Raw genomic sequence first — 25,236 nt, 5'->3', positions numbered from 1 at the left:
ACTCTTCTTATTCAGTCTGTTTAACTGATTGGAGAGTTAGTCGGGAGTGGACCACTCTTCTTATTGAGTCTGTTTAACTGATTGGAGAGTTAGTCGGGAGTGGACCACTCTTCTTATTGAGTCTGTTTAGCTGATTGGAGAGTTAGTCGGGAGTGGACCACTCTTCTTATTGAGTCTGTTTAGCTGATTGGAGAGTTAGTCAGGAGCGGACCACTCTTCTTATTGAGTCTGTTTAACTGATTGGAGAGTTAGTCGGGAGTGGACCACTCTTCTTATTGAGTCTGTTTAACTGATTGGAGAGTTAGTCTGGAGTGGACCACTCCTCTTATTGAGTCTGTTTAACTGATTGGAGAGTTAGTCGGGAGTGGACCACTCTTCTTATTGAGTCTGTTTAACTGATTGGAGAGTTAGTCGGGAGTGGACCACTCCTCTTATTGAGTCTGTTTAACTGATTGGAGAGCTAGTCGGGAGTGGACCACTCTTCTTATTGAGTCTGTTTAACTGATTGGAGAGTTAGTCGGGAGTGGACCACTCCTCTTATTGAGTCTGTTTAACTGATTGGAGAGCTAGTCGGGAGTGGACCACTCTTCTTATTGAGTCTGTTTAACTGATTGGAGAGTTAGTCGGGAGTGGACCACTCCTCTTATTGAGGCTGTTTAGCTGATTGGAGAGCTAGTCGGGAGTGGACCACTCTTCTTATTCAGTCTGTTTAACTGATTGGAGAGTTAGTCGGGAGTGGACCACTCTTCTTATTGAGTCTGTTTAACTGATTGGAGAGTTAGTCGGGAGTGGACCACTCTTCTTATTGAGTCTGTTTAGCTGATTGGAGAGTTAGTCGGGAGTGGACCACTCTTCTTATTGAGTCTGTTTAACTGATTGGAGAGTTAGTCGGGAGTGGACCAATCTTCTTATTGAGTCTGTTTAACTGATTGGAGAGTTAGTCGGGAGTGGACCAATCTTCTTATTGAGTCTGTTTAACTGATTGGAGAGTTAGTCGGGAGTGGACCACTCTTCTTATTCAGTCTGTTTAACTGATTGGAGAGTTAGTCGGGAGTGGACCAATCTTCTTATTGAGTCTGTTTAACTGATTGGAGAGTTAGTCGGGAGTGGACCACTCTTCTTATTCAGTCTGTTTAACTGATTGGAGAGTTAGTCGGGAGTGGACCACTCTTCTTATTGAGTCTGTTTAGCTGATTGGAGAGTTAGTCGGGAGTGGACCACTCTTCTTATTGAGTCTGTTTAACTGATTGGAGAGTTAGTCGGGAGTGGACCAATCTTCTTATTGAGTCTGTTTAACTGATTGGAGAGTTAGTCGGGAGTGGACCAATCTTCTTATTGAGTCTGTTTAACTGATTGGAGAGTTAGTCGGGAGTGGACCACTCTTCTTATTCAGTCTGTTTAACTGATTGGAGAGTTAGTCGGGAGTGGACCAATCTTCTTATTGAGTCTGTTTAACTGATTGGAGAGTTAGTCGGGAGTGGACCACTCTTCTTATTCAGTCTGTTTAACTGATTGGAGAGTTAGTCGGGAGTGGACCACTCTTCTTATTGAGTCTGTTTAACTGATTGGAGAGTTAGTCGGGAGTGGACCACTCTTCTTATTGAGTCTGTTTAGCTGATTGGAGAGTTAGTCGGGAGTGGACCACTCTTCTTATTGAGTCTGTTTAGCTGATTGGAGAGTTAGTCAGGAGTGGACCACTCTTCTTATTGAGTCTGTTTAACTGATTGGAGAGTTAGTCGGGAGTGGACCACTCTTCTTATTGAGTCTGTTTAACTGATTGGAGAGTTAGTCTGGAGTGGACCACTCCTCTTATTGAGTCTGTTTAACTGATTGGAGAGTTAGTCGGGAGTGGACCACTCTTCTTATTGAGTCTGTTTAACTGATTGGAGAGTTAGTCGGGAGTGGACCACTCCTCTTATTGAGTCTGTTTAACTGATTGGAGAGCTAGTCGGGAGTGGACCACTCCTCTTATTGAGTCTGTTTAACTGATTGGAGAGTTAGTCGGGAGTGGACCACTCTTCTTATTGAGTCTGTTTAACTGATTGGAGAGTTAGTCGGGAGTGGACCACTCCTCTTATTGAGTCTGTTTAACTGATTGGAGAGCTAGTCGGGAGTGGACCACTCTTCTTATTGAGTCTGTTTAACTGATTGGAGAGTTAGTCGGGAGTGGACCACTCTTCTTATTCAGTCTGTTTAACTGATTGGAGAGTTAGTCGGGAGTGGACCACTCTTCTTATTGAGTCTGTTTAACTGATTGGAGAGTTAGTCGGGAGTGGACCACTCTTCTTATTGAGTCTGTTTAACTGATTGGAGAGCTAGTCGGGAGTGGACCACTCTTCTTATTGAGTCTGTTTAACTGATTGGAGAGTTAGTCGGGAGTGGACCACTCTTCTTATTGAGTCTGTTTAACTGATTGGAGAGCTAGTCGGGAGTGGACCACTCTTCTTATTGAGTCTGTTTAACTGATTGGAGAGTTAGTCGGGAGTGGACCACTCCTCTTATTGAGTCTGTTTAGCCCACCCTTTGTACTGCCGTGTTACAGACACCGTTCAGAACAATTAAGGTATGTAAATAAACATTTACACAATATTTCTGTGCACATAACTAATTTTACAATGTATATATCTGTATTGAGCTGTGTGAGAAATTACAAACCAATCCAATTTATGAGGTCAATAGAAGTTTGTGGTGTCTTTGATAATAGCAGCACAGGTAAGAGGAGAAGATTTGACAAATTATTACCTTCACAATAAGGTACAACTTAATAAGTACTAAAGTAGTAAAGTTTTATGACATTTATCAGCGTTCTCTGACATAAAGCAAGCTGCTGACGTGATGGCAACAAAGCGCTCCTGTGTCTCGTAAAAAAACCAAAAAGCAGACTTTGACCAGCGACACCAAGACACGCCCTTTCAAAATAAGACTATTTGCTCCTGCCGAGCACAGTGACCTCATGTAGTCATTGAAGAAGTGAAGAACCACGACCTCAATTTCTTGAAGGGACAAAACACGACTTTGAACATGACTTGGTGTAAATACAAAACACAGTCTTGGTATATCACACGCAACACGCAGTCTTAGTCGATCACACGCAACACGCAGTCTTAGTCGATCACACGCAACACGCAGTCTTAGTCGATCACACGCAACACGCAGTCTTAGTCGATCACACGCAACACGCAGTCTTAGTCGATCACACGCAACACGCAGTCTTAGTCGATCACACGCAACACGCAGTCTTAGTCGATCACACGCAACACGCAGTCTTAGTCGATCACACGCAACACGCAGTCTTAGTCGATCACACGCAACACGCAGTCTTAGTCGATCACACGCAACAGGCAGTCTTAGTCGATCACACGCAACATGCGGTCTTAGTCGATCATACGCAACACGGGGTCTTAGTCAATCACACGCAACACGCAGTCTTAGTCGATCACACGCAACACGCAGTCTTAGTCGATCACACGCAACATGTGGTCTTAGTCAAACATACGCAACACGCAGTCTTAGTCGATCATACGCAACATGTGGTCTTAATCGATCACACGCAACACACAGTCTTAGTAGATCACACACAACATGTGGACTTAGTCGATCACACGCAACACGCAGTCTTAGTCGATCACACGCAACATGCGGTCTTAGTCGATCATACGCAACACGGGGTCTTAGTCGATCACACGCAACACGCAGTCTTAGTCAATCACACGCAACACGCAGTCTTAGTCGATCACACGCAACATGTGGTCTTAGTCGATCATACGCAACACGCAGTCTTAGTCGATCATACGCAACATGTGGTCTTAATCGATCACACGCAACACACAGTCTTAGTAGATCACACACAACATGTGGACTTAGTCGATCATACGCAACATGGGGTCTTAGTCGATCACACGCAACACACAGTCTTAGTAGATCACGCAACACACAGTCTTAGTAGATCACGCAACACAGTCTTAGTAGATCACACACAACACAGAGTCTTAATCGATCACATGCAACACAGTCTTAGTAGATCACGCGCAACACGCAGTTTTAGTCGATCACACGCAACACACAGTCTTAGTAGATCACACGCAACATGCAGTCTTAGTAGATCACACGCAACACGAAGTCTTAGTAGATCACATGCAACACGCAGTCTTAGTCGATCACACGCAACATGTGGTCTTAGTCGATCATACGCAACACGCAGTCTTAGTCGATCATACGCAACATGTGGTCTTAATCGATCACACGCAACACACAGTCTTAGTAGATCACACACAACATGTGGACTTAGTCGATCATACGCAACACGGGGTCTTAGTCGATCACACGCAACACACAGTCTTAGTAGATCACGCAACACACAGTCTTAGTAGATCACACCCAGTCTTAGTAGATCACACACAACACAGAGTCTTAATCGATCACACGCAACACAGTCTTAGTAGATCACGCGCAACACGCAGTTTTAGTCGATCACACGCAACACGCAGTCTGAGTAGATCACACGCAACATGCAGTCTTAGTAGATCACACGCAACACGAAGTCTTAGTAGATCACATGCAACACGCAGTCTTAGTCGATCACACGCAACATGTGGTCTTAGTCGATCATACGCAACACACAGTCTTAGTCGATCATACGCAACATGTGGTCTTAATCGATCACACGCAACACACAGTCTTAGTAGATCACACACAACATGTGGTCTTAGTCGATCATACGCAACACGGGGTCTTAGTCGATCACACGCAACACACAGTCTTAGTAGATCACGCAACACACAGTCTTAGTAGATCACACGCAACAGGTAGTCTTAGTAGATCACACGCAACACACAGTCTTAGTAGATCACACGCAACACGCAGTCTTAGTAGATCACACGCAGCAGGTAGTCTTAGTAGATCACACGCAGTCTTAGTAGATCACACGCAGCAGGTAGTCTTAGTAGATCACACACAGTCTTAGTAGATCACACACAACATGCAGTCTTAGTAGATCACACGCAATAGGTAGTCTTAGTAGATCACACAACATGTTGTCTTAGTAGATCACGCAACAGGTAGTCTTAGTAGATCACACAACATGTTTTCTTAGTAGATCACGCAACAGGTAGTCTTAGTAGATCACACAACATGTTGTCTTAGTAGATCACGCAACAGGTAGTCTTAGTAGATCACACAACATGTTGTCTTAGTAGATCACACAACATGCAGTCTTAGTAGATCACGCAACAGGTAGTCTTAGTAGATCACACAACATGCTGTCTTAGTAGATCACGCAACAGGTAGTCTTAGTAGATCACACAACATGTTGTCTTAGTAGATCACGCAACAGGTAGTCTTAGTAGATCACACAACATGTTGTCTTAGTAGATCACGCAACAGGTAGTCTTAGTAGATCACACAACATGTTTTCTTAGTAGATCACACAACAGGTAGTCTTAGTAGATCACACAACATGTTGTCTTAGTAGATCACGGAACAGGTAGTCTTAGTAGATCACACAACATGTTGTCTTAGTAGATCACGCAACAGGTAGTCTTAGTAGATCACACAACATGTTGTCTTAGTAGATCACGCAACAGGTAGTCTTAGTAGATCACACAACATGTTGTCTTAGTAGATCACGCAACAGGTAGTCTTAGTAGATCACACAACATGTTTTCTTAGTAGATCACGCAACAGGTAGTCTTAGTAGATCACACAACATGTTGTCTTAGTAGATCACGCAACAGGTAGTCTTAGTAGATCACACAACATGTTTTCTTAGTAGATCACGCAACAGGTAGTCTTAGTAGATCACACAACATGTTGTCTTAGTAGATCACGCAACAGGTAGTCTTAGTAGATCACACAACATGTTGTCTTAGTAGATCACGCAACAGGTAGTCTTAGTAGATCACACAACATGTTGTCTTAGTAGATCACGCAACAGGTAGTCTTAGTAGATCACACAACATGTTGTCTTAGTAGATCACGCAACAGGTAGTCTTAGTAGATCACACAACATGTTGTCTTAGTAGATCACACAACATGTTTTCTTAGTAGATCACGCAACAGGTAGTCTTAGTAGATCACACAACATGTTTTCTTAGTAGATCACGCAACAGGTAGTCTTAGTAGATCACACAACATGTTGTCTTAGTAGATCACGCAACAGGTAGTCTTAGTAGATCACACAACATGTTGTCTTAGTAGATCACGCAACAGGTAGTCTTAGTAGATCACACAACATGTTGTCTTAGTAGATCACGCAACAGGTAGTCTTAGTAGATCACACAACATGTTGTCTTAGTAGATCACGCAACAGGTAGTCTTAGTAGATCACACAACATGTTGTCTTAGTAGATCACACAACATGTTTTCTTAGTAGATCACGCAACATGTAGTCTTAGTCGATCACACAACAGGTAGTCTTAGTAGATCACACAACATGTTGTCTTAGTAGATCACGCAACATGTTGTCTTAGTAGATCACACACAGTCTTAGTAGATCACACACAACATGCAGTCTTAGTAGATCACACGCAACAGGTAGTCTTAGTAGATCACACAACATGTTGTCTTAGTAGATCACACACAGTCTTAGTAGATCACACACAACATGCAGTCTTAGTAGATCACACGCAACAGGTAGTCTTAGTAGATCACACAACATGTTGTCTTAGTAGATCACGCAACAGGTAGTCTTAGTAGATCACACAACATGTTGTCTTAGTAGATCACGCAACAGGTAGTCTTAGTAGATCACACAACATGTTGTCTTAGTAGATCACGCAACATGTTGTCTTAGTAGATCACGCAACATGTTGTCTTAGTAGATCACACAACATGTTGTCTTAGTAGATCACGCAACATGTAGTCTTAGTCGATCACACAACAGGTAGTCTTAGTAGATCACACAACATGTTGTCTTAGTAGATCACGCAACATGTTGTCTTAGTAGATCACGCAACATGTTGTCTTAGTAGATCACACAACATGTTGTCTTAGTAGATCACGCAACATGTAGTCTTAGTCGATCACCGGCCCACTCAGAGTAGACACAATTTGAGTTGTTTGGACCCGAGTCAAGCAGGCCAGACTTGGTGACATCACCTGTTTGTTCCCAGCTCTTGACACTCATCTGGTCCCTGGTCACGCTCCCCAGCACCTCCCTTGGGACAGGCTCCATGCGGTCGTCCATCTTGTCCTGGCTGCTGTGGTGGGACACCTCCATGGCCTTCTTGAAGAAGCCCTGGAGCTCCCGGAAGTCCATTCCTTGGAGGTCCAGGGTCAAGGCCGCTCGCTCCTCAGAGCTCAGCTGGTCCCAGAACCTCAGGAGGTGAGCCTGGTCGGCCTCAGCCAACCTGTGGAGGAGTTTGCTGGCGTCCTTGTTCGTGGCGTCCATGTTCTTGGCGTCCTTGTCGAGTGAAGGAGAGCTTTGGCAAACTGAAACACACCGAGGGTGATTTATTAGCAAACACTTTGGATTATGGGCGGGTTGAAGGTGCTGACAGGAACACACAAACTGGCATGGACACACCCAACACACTTTAATGTGAAACATTAACTATGAAGTCATCAAACATCAGCTGCTTGGAAACAATGTTGATAACTCAATAAGCACCTTCCAATATTTATCAATCATATACACACTTTATATATGGAAATACATATATATATATATATATATATATACATATATACATATATATATACATATATATACACACATATATATATATATATATATATATTAGGGATGTCCGATAATGGCTTTTTGCCGATATCCGATATTCCGATATTGTCCAACTCTTTAATTACTGATACCGATATCAACCGATACCGATATCAACCGATAGTCGTGGAATTAACACATTATTATGCCTAATTTGGACAACCATGTATGGTGAAGATAAGGTACTTTTTTAAAAAATTATAAAATAAGATAACTAAATTAAAAACATTTTCTTGAATAAAAAAGAAAGTAAAACAATATAAAAACAGTTACATAGAAACTAGTAATGAATGAAAATGAGTAAAATTAACTGTTAAAGGTTAGTACTATTAGTGGACCAGCAGCACGCACAATCATGTGTGCTTACGGACTGTATCCCTTGCAGACTGTATTGATATATATTGATATATAATGTAGGAACCAGAATATTGATAACACAAAGAAATGGGGGGAGGGAGGTTTTTTGGGTTGGTGCACTAATTGTAAGTGTATCTTGTGTTTTTTATGTTGATTTAATTAAAAAAAAAAACAAAAAAACGATACAGATAATAAAAAAACCGATACCGATAATTTCCGATATTACATTTTAACGCATTATATTATGCCGATATTATCGGACATCCCTAATATATATACATATATATACATACATATACATACATATATATACATATATATATATATACATATATATATACATATATATATACACATACATATATATACATACATACATATACAGTATATACATATGTATATATATATATATATACATATATATATATATATATATATATATATATACATACATATATATATATACACATATACATACATATATATATATATATTTATATATATATACACATATACATACATATATATATATTTATATATATACACATATACATACATATATATAATATATACGTAATGTAGTAATATTCATAATAACATGTAATATATAAATTATGTAAGTATACAGTATATGTCATGTAGTAATATTCATAAAAAACGTGTTATATTTACTTATTTTGATCATTTTCAGCATTAGTTTCACAAAACATTCTCTATTTCCCTTCAACAACTACTCGACTACTAATTATGGCAGACAACAAAGACTACTTTGGGACAAATGATGATCCAGATACTTCTATTTTTGAACCTGAATATAATGAGGATGATCTACAAGTTATAGAAGCTGCAGCTTTAGTCAAACACTAAGCATCATTTAACAGTATTGCTAAGTGCTAAACAAGATATACAAGCATAATAAACCAATCACTTACTGTACAATGTCTGCTTTCACTGGGATAAAGACTGGTGGGATGTTTATATCTTCCCCTTAACATCAACAATTCATCATAACCCTCACTAAGAGTTAAAAAAAAAAGTGTTTTTTCGTGTCTTTCTGGCCATCTCCGGGTCTAAGTTGGATGTCAAAGTTGACCAAGTTGTGGGTTTATGTCCACAACCTTCTACTATCCAGGTGAGAGACATGATGCATCATCTAGAATTAACTTTCACCAACTCAGAGGCCATGCAGCAGCTCTTATGTCAATATTAGCGCTCTGTGATCACTGCATCGCTAAAAGTAGTTCCTCTGCTTTAGCACTTATAAAACGTGTTAATATTCAGGTCACCACATGCAAATAGAGTATTGTTGGAACTTTTTGGATGTTTTAGAGGATTTTATGGGCACAATAGTTTACTCCCATTAGCTACATTGTTAGCCACCTTCTACTTGCCGTATTTTACAACTTAGAATGCATAATTAAATTAAAACATGTGTTCTTGTCTTTCACATGGATTGTGAATAAAAGACAACATAAAAAAAACACTTGATTGACATTTATTTTGAAAAGTACAAATGCAAATCTCGGTTTAGCTTTTTATTTGGCTTCTTTTGTGATGCCACCACAGAAAATGTTCACATTGCTGGCAAATACCAATTTCTTCCTGAAACAATTTGAAGATGACTGTGAATAATCCTTCCGAACGAAATGGCGCCCTTGTCGTTAAGATACGTTTGAAGTAGTTCATTTTTGTAGAAAATATTGTCTTGGTAACGAACAAGAGTTGCTATGAAAACAAACCAAAGCCGCTAAATGTTGCGATTGAGTTCACACTTAGTGTCTTAGTTCGGGTGGATGAGCTAACGTTGCTAACTGTTGGAAGCGCTGAAAGAAGACAAGTTGTGAATATCCTACTTGAAAACTCACCTTAGGAGCGTCACTTGTGTGTTTTGGGAAGAAATGTTCACTCTCAGGCGGACCGCGCCTCTAGTGACGTCACGCTGACGTGGAGGCAGCTGGTCCAAGGAGGCGTTCACGTCAACCTCGTAAATTTCCCAAGAGTATTAAGATGTACTTTACAAAAACAGTGATTGACTGAATATCGAGTGCGTAGAAAAGATATAACTGACATTGAACTATAATATTTAATCTACAAATAAATATTTTGGGAAAAGGCGAGTCTGAAAACTCAGTGACTTTTGATTCTTTATCCGTGAACGCCCCGTCTAAGAAAACTTCCTACCGCACGGTGGCAGCACCTCGACACAACAAGGCGGAAGTAGAACTGTTGTCAGCGGAAGTGCTGTTGTCAGTTGATGGTGTTATTATAATCCTGCAGTCACTTTTTCGGCCTGCTTCCTTTTGTTAATTCTTGTCTTCGGAAAACATGAAGAAGTTTCTGGACGGCATCAAAAAGGACATGACTTTTAAGTCTGCAGGCCCTGGGAAGAAGCTCACTGACGACAGGAGGCAAGTTGTTTGCCGGAGCTAGCTAAACATGACGTTGTTTTTTGCTAGACTTGATATTAGATGTGATATTAATGCTGGACTTGATATCAGAGTAGACTTGAAATCATATGTGAAATTTCTGCTGGATTTGGTATCAGACTAGACTTGATATCATATGTTATATTTCTGCTGGACTTGATATCAGACTACACTTGATATCATATGATATTTCTGCTGGACTTGGTATCAGAGTAGACGTGATATCATATGTGAAATTTCTGCTGGATTTGGTATCAGACTAGACTTGATATCATATGTGATATTTCTGCTGGACTTGATATCAGACTAGACTTGATATCATATGTGATATTAAATTACTGCTGGACTTGATATCAGACTAGACTTGATATCATATGTGATATTTCTGCTACACTTGATATCATATGTGGCAGTATCAAGTCTAGCAGAAATATCACATATGACATCATATGTGGCAGTATCAAGTCTAGCAGAAATATCACATATGATATCAAGTCTAGCAGAAATATCACATATGATATCAAGTCTAGTCTAATATCAAGTCCAGCAGAAATATCACATATGATATCAAGTCTAGCAGAAATATCACATATGATATCAAGTCTAGCAGAAATATCACAAATGATATCAAGTCTAGCAGAAATATCACATATGATATCAAGTCCAGCAGAAATATCACATATGATATCAAGTTTAGCAGAAGTATCACATATGATATCAAGTCCAGCAGAAATATTACACGATATCAAGTCTGGCAGAAATATGACATATGATATCAAGTCTGGCAGAAATATCACATATGATATCAAGTCTGGCAGAAATATCACCTATGATATCAAGTCTGGCAGAAATATCACATATGATATCAAGTCTGGCAGAAATATCACATATGATATCAAGTCTAGTCTAAAATCAAGTCCAGCAGAAATATCACATATGATATCAAGTCCAGCAGAAATATTACATGATATCAAGTCTGGCAGAAATATCACATATGATATCAAGTCTGGCAGAAATATTACATATGATATCAAGTCTGGCAGAAATATCACCTATGATATCAAGTCTGGCAGAAATATCACCTATGATATCAAGTCTGGCAGAAATATCACATATGATATCAAGTCCAGCAGAAATATTACATGATATCAAGTCTGGCAGAAATATTACATGATATCAAGTCTGGCAGAAATATCACATATGATATCAAGTCTGGCAGAAATATCACATATGATATCAAGTCCGGCAGAAATATCACATATGATATCAAGTCTGGCAGAAATATCACATATGATATCAAGTCTGGCAGAAATATCACATATGATATCAAGTCTAGTCTAAAATCAAGTCCAGCAGAAATATCACATATGATATCAAGTCTAGCAGAACTATCACATATGATATCAAGTCCAGCAGAAATATCTAGAAATATCACATATGATATCAAGTTTAGCAGAAATATCACATTTGATATCATGTCTAGCAGAGATATCACATATGATATCAAGTCTAGTCTAATATCAAGTCTAGCAGAAATATCACATATGATATCAACTCTAGTCTGATATCAAGTCTAGCAGAAATATCACATCTGATATCAAGTCTGGCAGAAATATCACCTATGATATCAAGTTTGGCAGAAATATCACCTATGATATCAAGTCTGGCAGAAATATCACATATGATATCAAGTCCAGCAGAAATATTACATGATATCAAGTCTGGCAGAAATATTACATGATATCAAGTCTGGCAGAAATATCACATATGATATCAAGTCTGGCAGAAATATCACATATGATATCAAGTCCGGCAGAAATATCACCTATGATATCAAGTCTGGCAGAAATATCACATATGATATAAAGTCTGGCAGAAATATCCCATATGATATCAAGTCTAGTCTAAAATCAAGTCCAGCAGAAATATCACATATGATATCAAGTCTAGCAGAACTATCACATATGATATCAAGTCCAGCAGAAATATCTAGAAATATCACATATGATATCAAGTTTAGCAGAAATATCACATTTGATATCATGTCTAGCAGAGATATCACATATGATATCAAGTCTAGTCTAATATCAAGTCTAGCAGAAATATCACATATGATATCAACTCTAGTCTGATATCAAGTCTAGCAGAAATATCACATCTGATATCAAGTCTAGCAGAAATATCACATATGATATCAACTCTAGTCTGATATCAAGTCTAGCAGAAAAATCACATCTGATATCAAGTCTAGCAGAAATATCACATATGATATCAAGTCTGCTGGACTTTGATATCATATGTGATATTCCTGCCAGACTTGATATCAGATGTGATATATCTGCTAGACTTGATATCAGAAATATCACATCTGATATCAAGTCTAGCAGAAATATCACATATGATATCAAGTCTGCTGGACTTTGATATCATATGTGATATTCCTGCCAGACTTTATATCATATGTGATATTTCTGCTAGTCTTGATATCATATGTGATATTTCTGCCAGACTTGATACCATATGTGCTATTTCTACTAGACTTGATATCATATGTGATATTCCTGCCAGACTTTATATCATATGTGATATTTCTGCTAGACTTGATATCATATGTGATATTTCTGCCAGACTTGATACCATATGTGCTATTTCTACTAGACTTGATATCATATGTGATATTTCGGCTGGACTTGATATCATATGTGATATTTCTGCTTCTGCTAGACTTGATATCAGATGTGATATTTCTGCTAGACTTGATATCATATGTGATATTTCTGCTAGACTTGATATCATATGTGATATTTCTGCTAGACTTGATATCATAAGTGATATTTCTGCTGGCATGAGTGTTGTAGTTGCCGTGTCATGTCTTTCCAACACTCGTCAGCGGGCCCGTCTAGTTGCTGGTTGGTTGGCTAAAGCTAAATCCGAGACAACGGCGTTAAAAACACTTTCCATGGCAGCTGTTAGGAAGATAAAAATGTGGTCTTCCTTGCAAAGTGCTGCAGCTGACAGAGGCCAAAGGAGCTCCGCTGGCAAGCAGCAGCGTGCAGAACCCAGCGAGGGATCCCAGCGAGCAGGAGCAGCAGCTCTGGCCAGGATTGAACAGCAGCCGCGGCCCAAAGTTCTCACCTCCCAGGACGCCATCAGGAACCAGGGTGACACTGGCACACTCACTGGCTTCTGTGCTAACTCAATAAACTAATATGTATGCTAACTGAATCAACTAGTAGCTATGCTAACTGAATAAACTATTATCTATGTTAACTGAATCAACTAGTAGCTATGCTAACTGAATAAACTATTATCTATGCTAACTGTATCAACTAGTAGCTATACTAACTGGATAAACTATTATCTATGCTAACTGTATCAACTAGTAGCTATGCTAACTGGATAAACTATTATCTATGTTAACTGAATAAACTAGTAGCTATGCTAACTGAGTAAACTATTATTTATGTTAACTGGATAAACTAGTATATATGATGACTCAAACTAGTATATGTGCTAACTGGATAAACTAGTATTTATGACGACTCAAACTAGTATATGTGCTAACTGGATAAACTAGTATTTATGATGACTCAAACTAGTATATGTGCTAACTGGATAAACCAGTATTTATGACGACTCAAACTAGTATATGTGCTAACTGGATAAACTAGTATCTATGATGACTCAAACTAGTATATGTGCTAACTGGATAAACTAGTATCTATGATGACTCAAACTAGTATATGTGCTAACTGGATAAACTAGTATCTATGATGACTCAAACTAGTATATTAGCTAACTGGATAAACTAGTATCTATGCTAACTGAACAAAGTAGTATATATATGCTAACCAAAATAAACAAGTATATATGCTATCTGAATAAACTAGTATATATGATAACTGGATTAACTCGTATTTATGCTGACTAAATAAACTAGTATGTATGCTAACTGAATAAACTAGTATATATGCTAACTTGATTAACAAGTAGGTTTGCTAACTAAATAAACTAGTATTTATGCCAACTAAATAAACTACGATATATGCTAACTGAATAAACTAGTATCTATGTTAATTGAATGAACTAGTATCTATGATAACCAAATTAACTTGTATATATGGTAACTGGATTAACTAGTATATATACTAACTGGATAAACTAGTATATATGCTAACTAAATAAACTAGTATATATGCTAAATGAACACACTAGTATATATGCTAACTGGGTTAACTAGTATATATGCTAACTGAATTAACTAGTATATATGCTAATTTAATAAAGTAATATATATGCTAAATGAATAAACTAGTATATATGCTAACTGGATTAACTAGTATATATGCTAACTAAATAAACTAGTATCTATGCTTACTGAATAAAGTAGTATCTATGTTAACTGAATACAATATACTGTATATGCTTATTGCATAAAGTACCTCTGCAAACTGTATAAACTAGTATCTATGCTAACTGAATAAACTAGTATATATGCTAACTAAATACACTAGTATCTATGCTAACTGAATAAACTAGTATATGCTAACGGAATAAAATATCTGTGCTTATTGCATAAAGTATCTATGCTAACTGGATAAAGTATCTCTACTAACCGTATAAACTAGTATTTATGCTCACTGAATAAAGTATCTATGCTGACTAGATAAAACACTACCAGAATAAAATATACATGCTAACTGGATGAATTGTAACTGATTAAAGTATCTATGGTAAATTGATGAATGCTAAAGTAGCTATGCTAACTGAATAAAGTGCTCATTGGATAAATGCTAAGTGAGTAAAGTAGCTGTGCTAACTGGAAGATGCTGTGCTTGTAGTGAAAAGAGAGCTGGAGGCTGAAGCTGCTGCACTGGCAGAAAAAGACAAGCCAGACACTGCAGAGGTTTGTTGTCTTTTTCTGCTCCAACCCTGTTTTTGGAACCACTTGAAGAGTTCTTCACCTCCACAGGGAACCAACCTGGCCGCAAAAGAGCATCCCTGTCCCTCGGTGTCAGGTGTGTACTTCACCTGCCCCTTAACAGGAGCCACGCTCACCAGGGCGCAGAGGGAAGGCCACATTAAAGAAGCCATTTTGAAGGTGCGTCCTGCATGTTGTATGATTGTGATCATTAATAACAAATGTGTTGACATGTATGATCATTAATAACAAACATGTGTTGACATGTATGATCATTAATAACAAACATGTGTTGACATGTATGATCATTAATAACAAACATGTGTTGACATGTATGATCATTAATAACAAACATGCATTGACATGTATGATCATTAATACCAAACATGTGTTGACATGTATGATCATTAATAACAAACATGTGTTGACATGTATGATCATTAATAACAAACATGTGTTGACATGTATGATCATTAATAACAAATGTGTTGACATGTATGATCATTAATAACAAACATGTGTTGACGTGTATGATCATTAATAACAAACATGTGTTGACATGTATGATCATTAATAACAAATGTGTTGACATGTATGATCATTAATAACAAACATGTGTTGACGTGTATGATCATTAATAACAAACATGTGTTGACATGTATGATCATTAATAACAAATGTGTTGACATGTATGATCATTAATAACAAACATGTGTTGACATGTATGATCATTAATAACAAACATGTGTTGACATGTATGATCATTAATAACAAATGTGTTGACATGTATGATCATTAATAACAAACATGTGTTGACATGTATGATCATTAATAACAAATGTGTTGACATGTATGATCATTAATAACAAACATGTGTTGACATGTATGATCATTAATAACAAATGTGTTGACATGTATGATCATTAATAACAAACATGTGTTGACATGTATGATCATTAATACCAAACATGTGTTGACATGTATGATCATTAATAACAAACATGCATTGACATGTATGATCATTAATACCAAACATGTGTTGACATGTATGATCATTAATAACAAACATGTGTTGACATGTATGATCATTAATAACAAACATGTGTTGACATTTATGATCATTAATAACAAACGTGTTGACATGTATGATCATTAATAACAAACATGTGTTGACATGTATGATCATTAATAACAAATGTGTTGACATTTATGATCATTAATAACAAACATGTGTTGACATGTATGATCATTAATAACAAATGTGTTGACATTTATGATCATTAATAACAAACATGTGTTGACATGTATGATCATTAATAACAAACATGTGTTGACATGTATGATCATTAATAACAAATGTGTTGACATGTATGATCATTAATAACAAACATGTGTTGACATGTATGATCATTAATAACAAATGTGTTGACATGTATGATCAATAATAACAAATGTGTTGACATGTATGATCAGTAATAACAAATGTGTTGACATGTATGATCAGTAATAACAAATGTGTTGACATTTATGATCATTAATAACAAACATGTGTTGACATGTATGATCATTAATAACAAACATGTGTTGACATGTATGATCATTAATAACAAACATGTGTTGACATGTATGATCATTAATAACAAATGTGTTGACATGTATGATCAATAATAACAAATGTGTTGACATGTATGATCAGTAATAACAAATGTGTTGACATGTATGATCATTAATAACAAATGTGTTGACATGTATGATCATTAATAACAAACATTTGTTGACATGTATGATCATTAATAACAAACATGTGTTGACATGTATGATCATTAATAACAAACATGTGTTGACATGTATGATCATTAATAACAAACATGCATTGACATGTATGATCATTAATACCAAACATGTGTTGACATGTATGATCATTAATAACAAACATGTGTTGACATGTATGATCATTAATAACAAACATGTGTTGACATTTATGATCATTAATAACAAACGTGTTGACATGTATGATCATTAATAACAAACATGTGTTGACATGTATGATCATTAATAACAAATGTGTTGACATTTATGATCATTAATAACAAACATGTGTTGACATGTATGATCATTAATAACAAATGTGTTGACATTTATGATCATTAATAACAAACATGTGTTGACATGTATGATCATTAATAACAAACATGTGTTGACATGTATGATCGTTAATAACAAATGTGTTGACATGTATGATCATTAACAACAAACATGTGTTGACATGTATGATCATTAATAACAAATGTGTTGACATGTATGATCAATAATAACAAATGTGTTGACATGTATGATCAGTAATAACAAATGTGTTGACATGTATGATCATTAATAACAAATGTGTTGACATTTATGATCATTAATAACAAACATGTGTTGACATGTATGATCATTAATAACAAACATGTGTTGACATGTATGATCATTAATAACAAACATGTGTTGACATGTATGATCATTAATAACAAATGTGTTGACATGTATGATCATTAATAACAAATGTGTTGACATGTATGATCAATAATAACAAATGTGTTGACATGTATGATCAGTAATAACAAATGTGTTGACATGTATGATCATTAATAACAAATGTGTTGACATGTATGATCATTAATAACAAACATTTGTTGACATGTATGATCATTAATAACAAACATGTGTTGACATGTATGATCATTAATAACAAACATGTGTTGACATGTATGATCATTAATAACAAATGTGTTGACATGTATGATCAATAATAACAAATGTGTTGACATGTATGATCATTAATAACAAATGTGTTGACATGTATGATCATTAATAACAAATGTGTTGACAAGTATGATCATTAATAACAAACATGTGTTGACATGTATGATCATTAATAACAAACATGTGTTGACATGTATGATCATTAATAACAAACATGTGTTGACATGTATGATCATTAATAACAAACATGTGTTGACGTGTATGATCATTAATAACAAATGTGTTGACATGTATGATCATTAATAACAAACATGTGTTGACATGTATGATCATTAATAACAAATGTGTTGACATGTATGATCATTAATAACAAACATGTGTTGACATGTATGATCATTAATAACAAACATGTGTTGACATGTATGATCATTAATAACAAACGTGTTGACATGTATGATCATTAATAACAAACATGTGTTGACATGTATGATCATTAATAACAAATGTGTTGACATGTATGATCATTAATAACAAACATGTGTTGACATGTATGATCATTAATAACAAACATGTGTTGACATGTATGATCATTAATAACAAACATGTGTTGACATGTATGATCATTAATAACAAACATGTGTTGACATGTATGATCATTAATAACAAACATGTGTTGACATGTATGATTATAATTACCATGTTTTTAGCGCTTTGAAGAGGATGCAGTGGAGGCGTCTGTGATGATGATCCACACTTTTAACAAAGACAAAGAAAAAGTGAAGGCGGCCGTGGACATCATGAGCAAGTAAGATGAACTCAAAATTCCCTTGGAAAGACGCTTATTACCTTTTTTTGTTTTTACAGGTATGTGGAAAACATTTGTAAGAATCCTTCCGAAGACAAATACAGGAAGCTGAAAGTCAGCAACAAAGTCTTTCAGGTGCGTCTGACACTGCTGCCACCTGCTGGTTAGATAGTGTGATGCATCCTGCTGCCACCTGCTGGTTAGATCATGTGATGCATCCTGCTGGTTAGATCATGTGATGCATGCTGCTGCCACCTGCTGGTTAGATAGTGTGATGCATCCTGCTGCCACCTGCTGGTTAGATCATGTGATGCATCCTGCTGCCACCTGCTGGTTAGATAGTGTGTAGCCACCTGCTGGTTAGATCATGTGATGCATCCTGCTGGTTAGATCATGTGATGCATGCTGCTGCCACCTGCTGGTTAGATCATGTGATTCATCCTGCTGGTTAGATAGTGTGATGCATCCTGCTGCCACCTGCTGGTTAGATCATGTGATGTATGCTGCTGCCACCTGCTGGTTAGATCGTGTGATTCATCCTGCTGGTTAGATAGTGTGATGCATCCTGCTGCCACCTGCTGGTTAGATAGTGTGAACTTATACAAAGTGTCATCCTTTCTTTAATGGTGGAGTTAAAGAAAGTGTTGCCTTCAACTCAATTACTTCCCAGGGTCCCTGAAGGCAACGCCCCTTAGGCTTTCGCTGATTGGACTGTCATGAGGCCACGCGCTCCCCGTAAAAAAGGCTTGAAAGTCTGAGTCTATAAAAAAAGACAATATATGAAAGAATTGTGTGAATGAAAATGACATTTAACCTGACCAAGCTTTTATTTTGAAATACACTTGTGTTTTCCTACAGCTTTGAAAGGAGAGAAGTGATGTTGTGTGCTGCTGCTTGCAGGACAAGGTCGTGGCTGTAGAGGGCAGCAGAGAGTTCCTGCAGGCGCTGGGCTTCACCAGCCACATGCTTCCTGTCCAAGGTACTTTGCCACTTCCTGTGTGCACCTGCCAGGTGTCCTCATGTGTCTCCTGGTGCGCAGAGGCGGAAGAAGAGTTCCTGCTGTTGCCAGAGCAGAGCGCAGACGCCCTGGAGCTGATGAAGGAACGGCGAGATCGTCTCCAGCGCGGCCAGCCGCTCCGAGCTCAGCTGGACCGCCGGCCTCAAGCTTTCCGAGCGTCGGACCACGCCACGCGCTTCCAGCTGCCGCCCGACTTCTACAACCTGAACGCCGAGGAGCTGAAGAAGGAGCAGCAGCACAGGTAGACGACCGCTGTCCCGCGTTCTGTGTGGCCGTAGGCAACCTCCGCTCTGTTGCCCTGGTCAGGAGCGATCTGGTGGAGAAGAACTCCATGCTGCGCACCAAAGCCATGAGAGAACGGGACGAGCAGCGAGAGAGGAGGAAGTACAACTACGCTCTGCTGCGGGTTCGACTTCCTGATGGAACACTGCTGCAGGGTAGGTGATGCAAATGTGACACGGTGCAGTGACATCATCACCTGGTGACATGTGACCGCCCTCAGGGACCTTCTACGCCTGGGAGCGACTCCCTGCGCTGTACGACTTCGTGCGAGACTCCCTGGTGGACGGCTGGCAGCCCTTTGATCTCCTGGCTCCAGGAGGCGTCAAACTGCAGGAGTCGGAAGACGTCGCTCTCGCCGAGTGTAACCTGGTGAGTATCCTTGGAATGTTCTTAACTCCTGTTTGCAGGCCAGGCTCAATCAATAATAATAATAATAATAATGGTGATGATGATGAGGTCAAAGTAGGTTCATCAGCAACCATCTTGTCTTTTGCTGAGTTGACACACTTAGCTTGGAATGCAGGATTTATTTTCATTCAGCAAAATATGTCAACAGGGCAGCACGGTGGGAGAGGGGTTAGTGCGTCTGCCTCACAATACGAAGGTCCTGTGTTCGATCCTGCGTTTGGGATCTTTCTGTGTGGAGTTTGCATGTTCTCCCCGTGACTGCGTGGGTTCCCTCCGGGTACTCCGGCTTCCTCCCACCTCCAAAGACATGCACCTGGGGATAGGTGGATTGGCAACACTAAATGGTCTCTAGTGTGTATGTTGTCTGTCTCTGTGATGAGGTGGCGACTTGTCCAGGGTGTACCCCGCCTTCCGCCCGAATGCAGCTGAGATAGGCTCCAGCAAACCCGAACGGGACAAGCGGTAGAAAATGTCAACATAAAATATCACTTATCTAAATATGTCAATAATAAAGAGAAGAATACTTGTTGTATGAAGGTTGATGTCAGAACAAGATGGAGGACACATCTTCTCCAAAGTTGTATGAAGGTTGAGGTCAGAACAAGATGGAAGACCCATCTTAGCCTTCTCCAAAGCAGCCAATCAAAAGTGATGCTTTGCAGCATCAACATTCACTTCCTTTTTCTACTGAGGAAGAACTCTTTTATGTCCTTAAAAACAAGACTGGTGGCCTTCCTCCAACCATTAGGACCCACTGATCGACCATCCTCCAGGACTGACTGACTAACCGACCACCCACAAGGACCATCCATCCTCCAGGACCCACTGACTAACCGACCACCCACCAGGACTGACCGACCACCAGGACCATCTATCCTCCAGGACTGACTGGCCATCCTCCAGGACCCACTGACTAACCGACCACCCACCAGGACCCACTGACTAACAGACCACCAGGACCATCCATCCTCCAGGACCGACCGACCACCCACCAGGACTGACCGACCACCCACCAGGACCAACCGACCACCAGGACCATCCATCTTCCAGGATCGACTGACTAACTGACCACCCACCAGGACCATCCATCCTCCAGGATCGACTGACTAACTGACCACCCACCAGGACCATCCATCCTCCAGGACTGACTGACCATCCTCCAGGACCGACTGACTAACCGACCACCCACCAGGACCATCCATCCTCCAAGGCCCACTGACTAACCGACCACCCACCAGGACTGACCGACCACCAGGACCATCTATCCTCCAGGACTGACTGGCCATCCTCCAGGACCCACTGACTAACTGACCACCCACCAGGACCATCCATCCTCCAGGACTGGCTGACCATCCTCCAGGACCGACTGACTAACCGACCACCCACCAGGACCATCCATCCTCCAGGACCCACTGACTAACCGACCACCCACCAGGACTGACCGACCACCAGGACCATCTATCCTCCAGGACTGACTGGCCATCCTCCAGGACCCACTGACTAACCGACCACCCACCAGGACCCACTGACTAACAGACCACCAGGACCATCCATCCTCCAGGACTGACCGACCACCCACCAGGACCAACTGACAACCCACCAGGACCAACCGACCACCAGGACCATCCATCCTCCAGGATCGACTGACTAACTGACCACCCACCAGGACCATCCATCCTCCAGGATCGACTGACTAACTGACCACCCACCAGGACCATCCATCCTCCAGGACTGACCGACCATCCTCCAGGACCGACTGACTAACCGACCACCCACCAGGACCATCCATCCTCCAGGACCCACTGACTAACCGACCACCCACCAGGACTGACCGACCACCAGGACCATCTATCCTCCAGGACTGACTGGCCATCCTCCAGGACCCACTGACTAACCGACCACCCACCAGGACCCACTGACTGACCGACCACCAGGACCATCCATCCTCCATGATCGACTGACTAACTGACCACCCATCCGGACCATCCATCCTCCAGGACCGACCACGACCTTCCACTAGGGCCGACTGACAAGTCTCCAGAACCGACCATCCAGCACCCTTGACCTCCAGAAGTGACAGACTACAAAAGTGGACCAGCAGGAATGAATGCTAGGTTCTGACTCAGTACTTAATGTGGACTTCAACACCATGATGGAGTCTGTCTGCACCAAGACTCATATTTGGAAATAGTTTGATATCATATTATTATAGAATAATCTTACTATTATACAATAATAATATTATTATATGAGGAGTCTAAAAGTCACATGACTTCACTCACTACTGTCACTATATCAACAACACAATTATTGGGTTTTTCGAAAAATTGTGTAGCCCAAGTATTAATACAATAAAGTATACATACTACGTAGTGTGTATACAAACAATATAGTATACATACTACGTAGTGTGTATACAATATAGTATACATACTACGTAGTGTGTATACAATATGGTATACATACAAGGTGATAGAGTATGAATGTAATAGTATTTTCCAGGTGTCCAAGTCCTTCCTGTAAGTTGCCGCCATGATTGCTTTGTGTGTCTCAGGTTCCTTCAGCCTTGTTGTCGTTGGCGTTTGACGCGGCCGTGCGGGCGGACATGGCAGCCGTGCAGCAGGCCGACAGCGCAGCCGCAGGAGGAAGAACTCTCCTAAAAGACCAACTTGTGGAAAACATCCAGACCCTGACCTGAGGATCCCGTCTTCATCTCTGGAACTACTTCCCGTCGTCGTTTATGAACGCTAATGTCTGCTAGCATCACACCCGTCTAGGCGGTATATTGAACGTGAGTGAGTCCATGTTTTACATGCACTAATAGCTGCAACAATGACTTTAACACTACACACACCTGACAGGTAGAAGTGGAACGCCTTTTTCCCGCCATGTCGTGCTGCTGGAAGCAACTTGCCGTTACACATATTGTAATAAATATTGTCATAAATACTGTAATAAATATTGTCATAAATACTGTAACAAATACTATTATAAATATTGTAATATAAATACTGTAATAAATGCTGTATGCCTACTGTAACTAATATTGTAAAACTGTAATAAGTATTGTAATAAATATGGTAATACTGTAATAAATACTATGTAATAAATATTGTATTACATACTGTAGTACATATTGTAATACTGTAAAATATTGTCATAATTACTGTATTACATATGTAATAAATATTGTAATACTAATACATACTATAATAACTATTGTCATAATTACTGTAATAAATATTGTAATACATACTGTAATAAATACTATAATAATATTGTAATAAATACTGTAACAAATATTTTACTGAATACTATAATAAATACTGTAATACATACTGTAATAAATACTATAATAAATATTGTAATAAATACTGTAACAAATATTGTAATAAATATAATATTGTAATACTGTAATAAATACTATAATAAATATTAAAATAAATACTCTAATACATATTGTAATAAATACTGTAATACTGTAACAAATATTGTCATAAATATTGTAATACATAGTGATAATACTATAATAAATATTGTAATACATACTGTAATAAATACTATAATAAATATTGTCATAAATACTGTAACAAATACTATGATAAATATTGTAATATAAATACTGTAATAAATGCAGTATGCATACTGTAACTAATATTGTAAAACTGTAATAAGTATTGTAATAAATACTATAATGTAATACATATTGTATTACATACTGTAATAAATACTGTAGTACATATTGTAATACTGTAAAATATTGTCATAATTACTGTAATACATATGTAATAAATACTATAATAAATATTGTAATACTATAATAACTATTGTCATAAATACTGTAATCCATTTTGTCATAATTACTGTAATAAATACTATAATAAATATAATACATACTGTAATAAATACGGTAACAAATATTTTACTGAATACTATAATAAATATTGTAATACATACTGTAATAAATACTATAATAAATATTGTGATAAATACTGTAACAAATATTGTAATAAATATAATATTGTAATACTGTAATAAATACTCTAATAAATATTGTAATAAATACTGTAATACTGTAACAAATATTGTCATAAATATTGTAATACATAGTGATAAATACTATAATAAATATTGTAATACATACTGTAATAAATACTGTAACAAATATTGTAATAAATACTATAATAAATATTGAAATACGATAAATACTGTAACAAATATTGTATCAAATATTGTCATAAATACTATACTACATACTGTCAAATGTAATACATGCTGTAATAAATATTGTAAAACATACTAAAATAAATAATTCTAATACTGTAATACTATTGTACATATAATACATACAATAAACACTAATCAATACTGTAATATATACTGTAACAAATACTCTAATAAATGCTACAATACATTTTGTAATAAATACTATAATACATATTGTAATAAATACTGTAACAAATTATCTAATAAATATTGTGATAAATACTCTAATAAATATTGTAATATATACATAAGTTATTATAAAACTTTATTAACAGTACATACATGTAATACGTT

At 38.0% G+C, this 25,236-nt stretch overlaps 2 protein-coding genes across 4 annotated transcripts in view; one reads left to right on the top strand and one right to left on the bottom strand.

The window, feature by feature from the left end:
- The window catches only part of uap1 (UDP-N-acetylglucosamine pyrophosphorylase 1), a 39,584-nt gene extending 29,551 nt beyond the window's left edge, over positions 1 to 10,033 (bottom strand). For both annotated transcript variants that reach the window (XM_062039217.1, XM_062039218.1), the window contains exons 1-2: positions 9,940 to 10,033; positions 7,096 to 7,428 (exon numbers count right to left, since the gene is read on the bottom strand). In XM_062039217.1, the coding sequence (XP_061895201.1) occupies positions 7,096 to 7,387 (292 nt within the window). In that variant the 5' untranslated portion in view covers positions 7,388 to 7,428; positions 9,940 to 10,033. The remainder of the gene's footprint in view (positions 1 to 7,095; positions 7,429 to 9,939) is intronic.
- A 238-nt stretch (positions 10,034 to 10,271) lies between these two features.
- ubxn6 (UBX domain protein 6) lies at positions 10,272 to 23,769 on the top strand. Of its 2 annotated transcripts, XM_062039566.1 has the most exons (11): positions 10,272 to 10,482; positions 13,504 to 13,661; positions 15,342 to 15,406; positions 15,473 to 15,601; positions 18,871 to 18,968; positions 19,028 to 19,103; positions 19,869 to 19,947; positions 20,008 to 20,227; positions 20,293 to 20,423; positions 20,489 to 20,637; positions 23,231 to 23,769. In XM_062039566.1, the coding sequence occupies exons 1-11, from the start codon at positions 10,400 to 10,402 to the stop codon at positions 23,372 to 23,374; spliced, it is 1,332 nt and encodes a 443-aa protein (XP_061895550.1). In that variant the 5' UTR covers positions 10,272 to 10,399; the 3' UTR covers positions 23,375 to 23,769. The 2 variants fall into 2 exon arrangements, with proteins under 2 accessions (XP_061895550.1, XP_061895549.1); XM_062039565.1 differs by having other exon boundaries at positions 19,869 to 20,227.
- Positions 23,770 to 25,236: the final 1,467 nt, after the last annotated feature.

The sequence above is a fragment of the Entelurus aequoreus genome, linkage group LG27, assembly GCF_033978785.1.
Source record: "Entelurus aequoreus isolate RoL-2023_Sb linkage group LG27, RoL_Eaeq_v1.1, whole genome shotgun sequence".
Classification (NCBI taxonomy): Eukaryota; Metazoa; Chordata; class Actinopteri; order Syngnathiformes; family Syngnathidae; genus Entelurus; species Entelurus aequoreus.
Note: the sequence above shows the minus strand (reverse complement) of the source record. Positions and strands in the feature narration are given on the sequence as shown.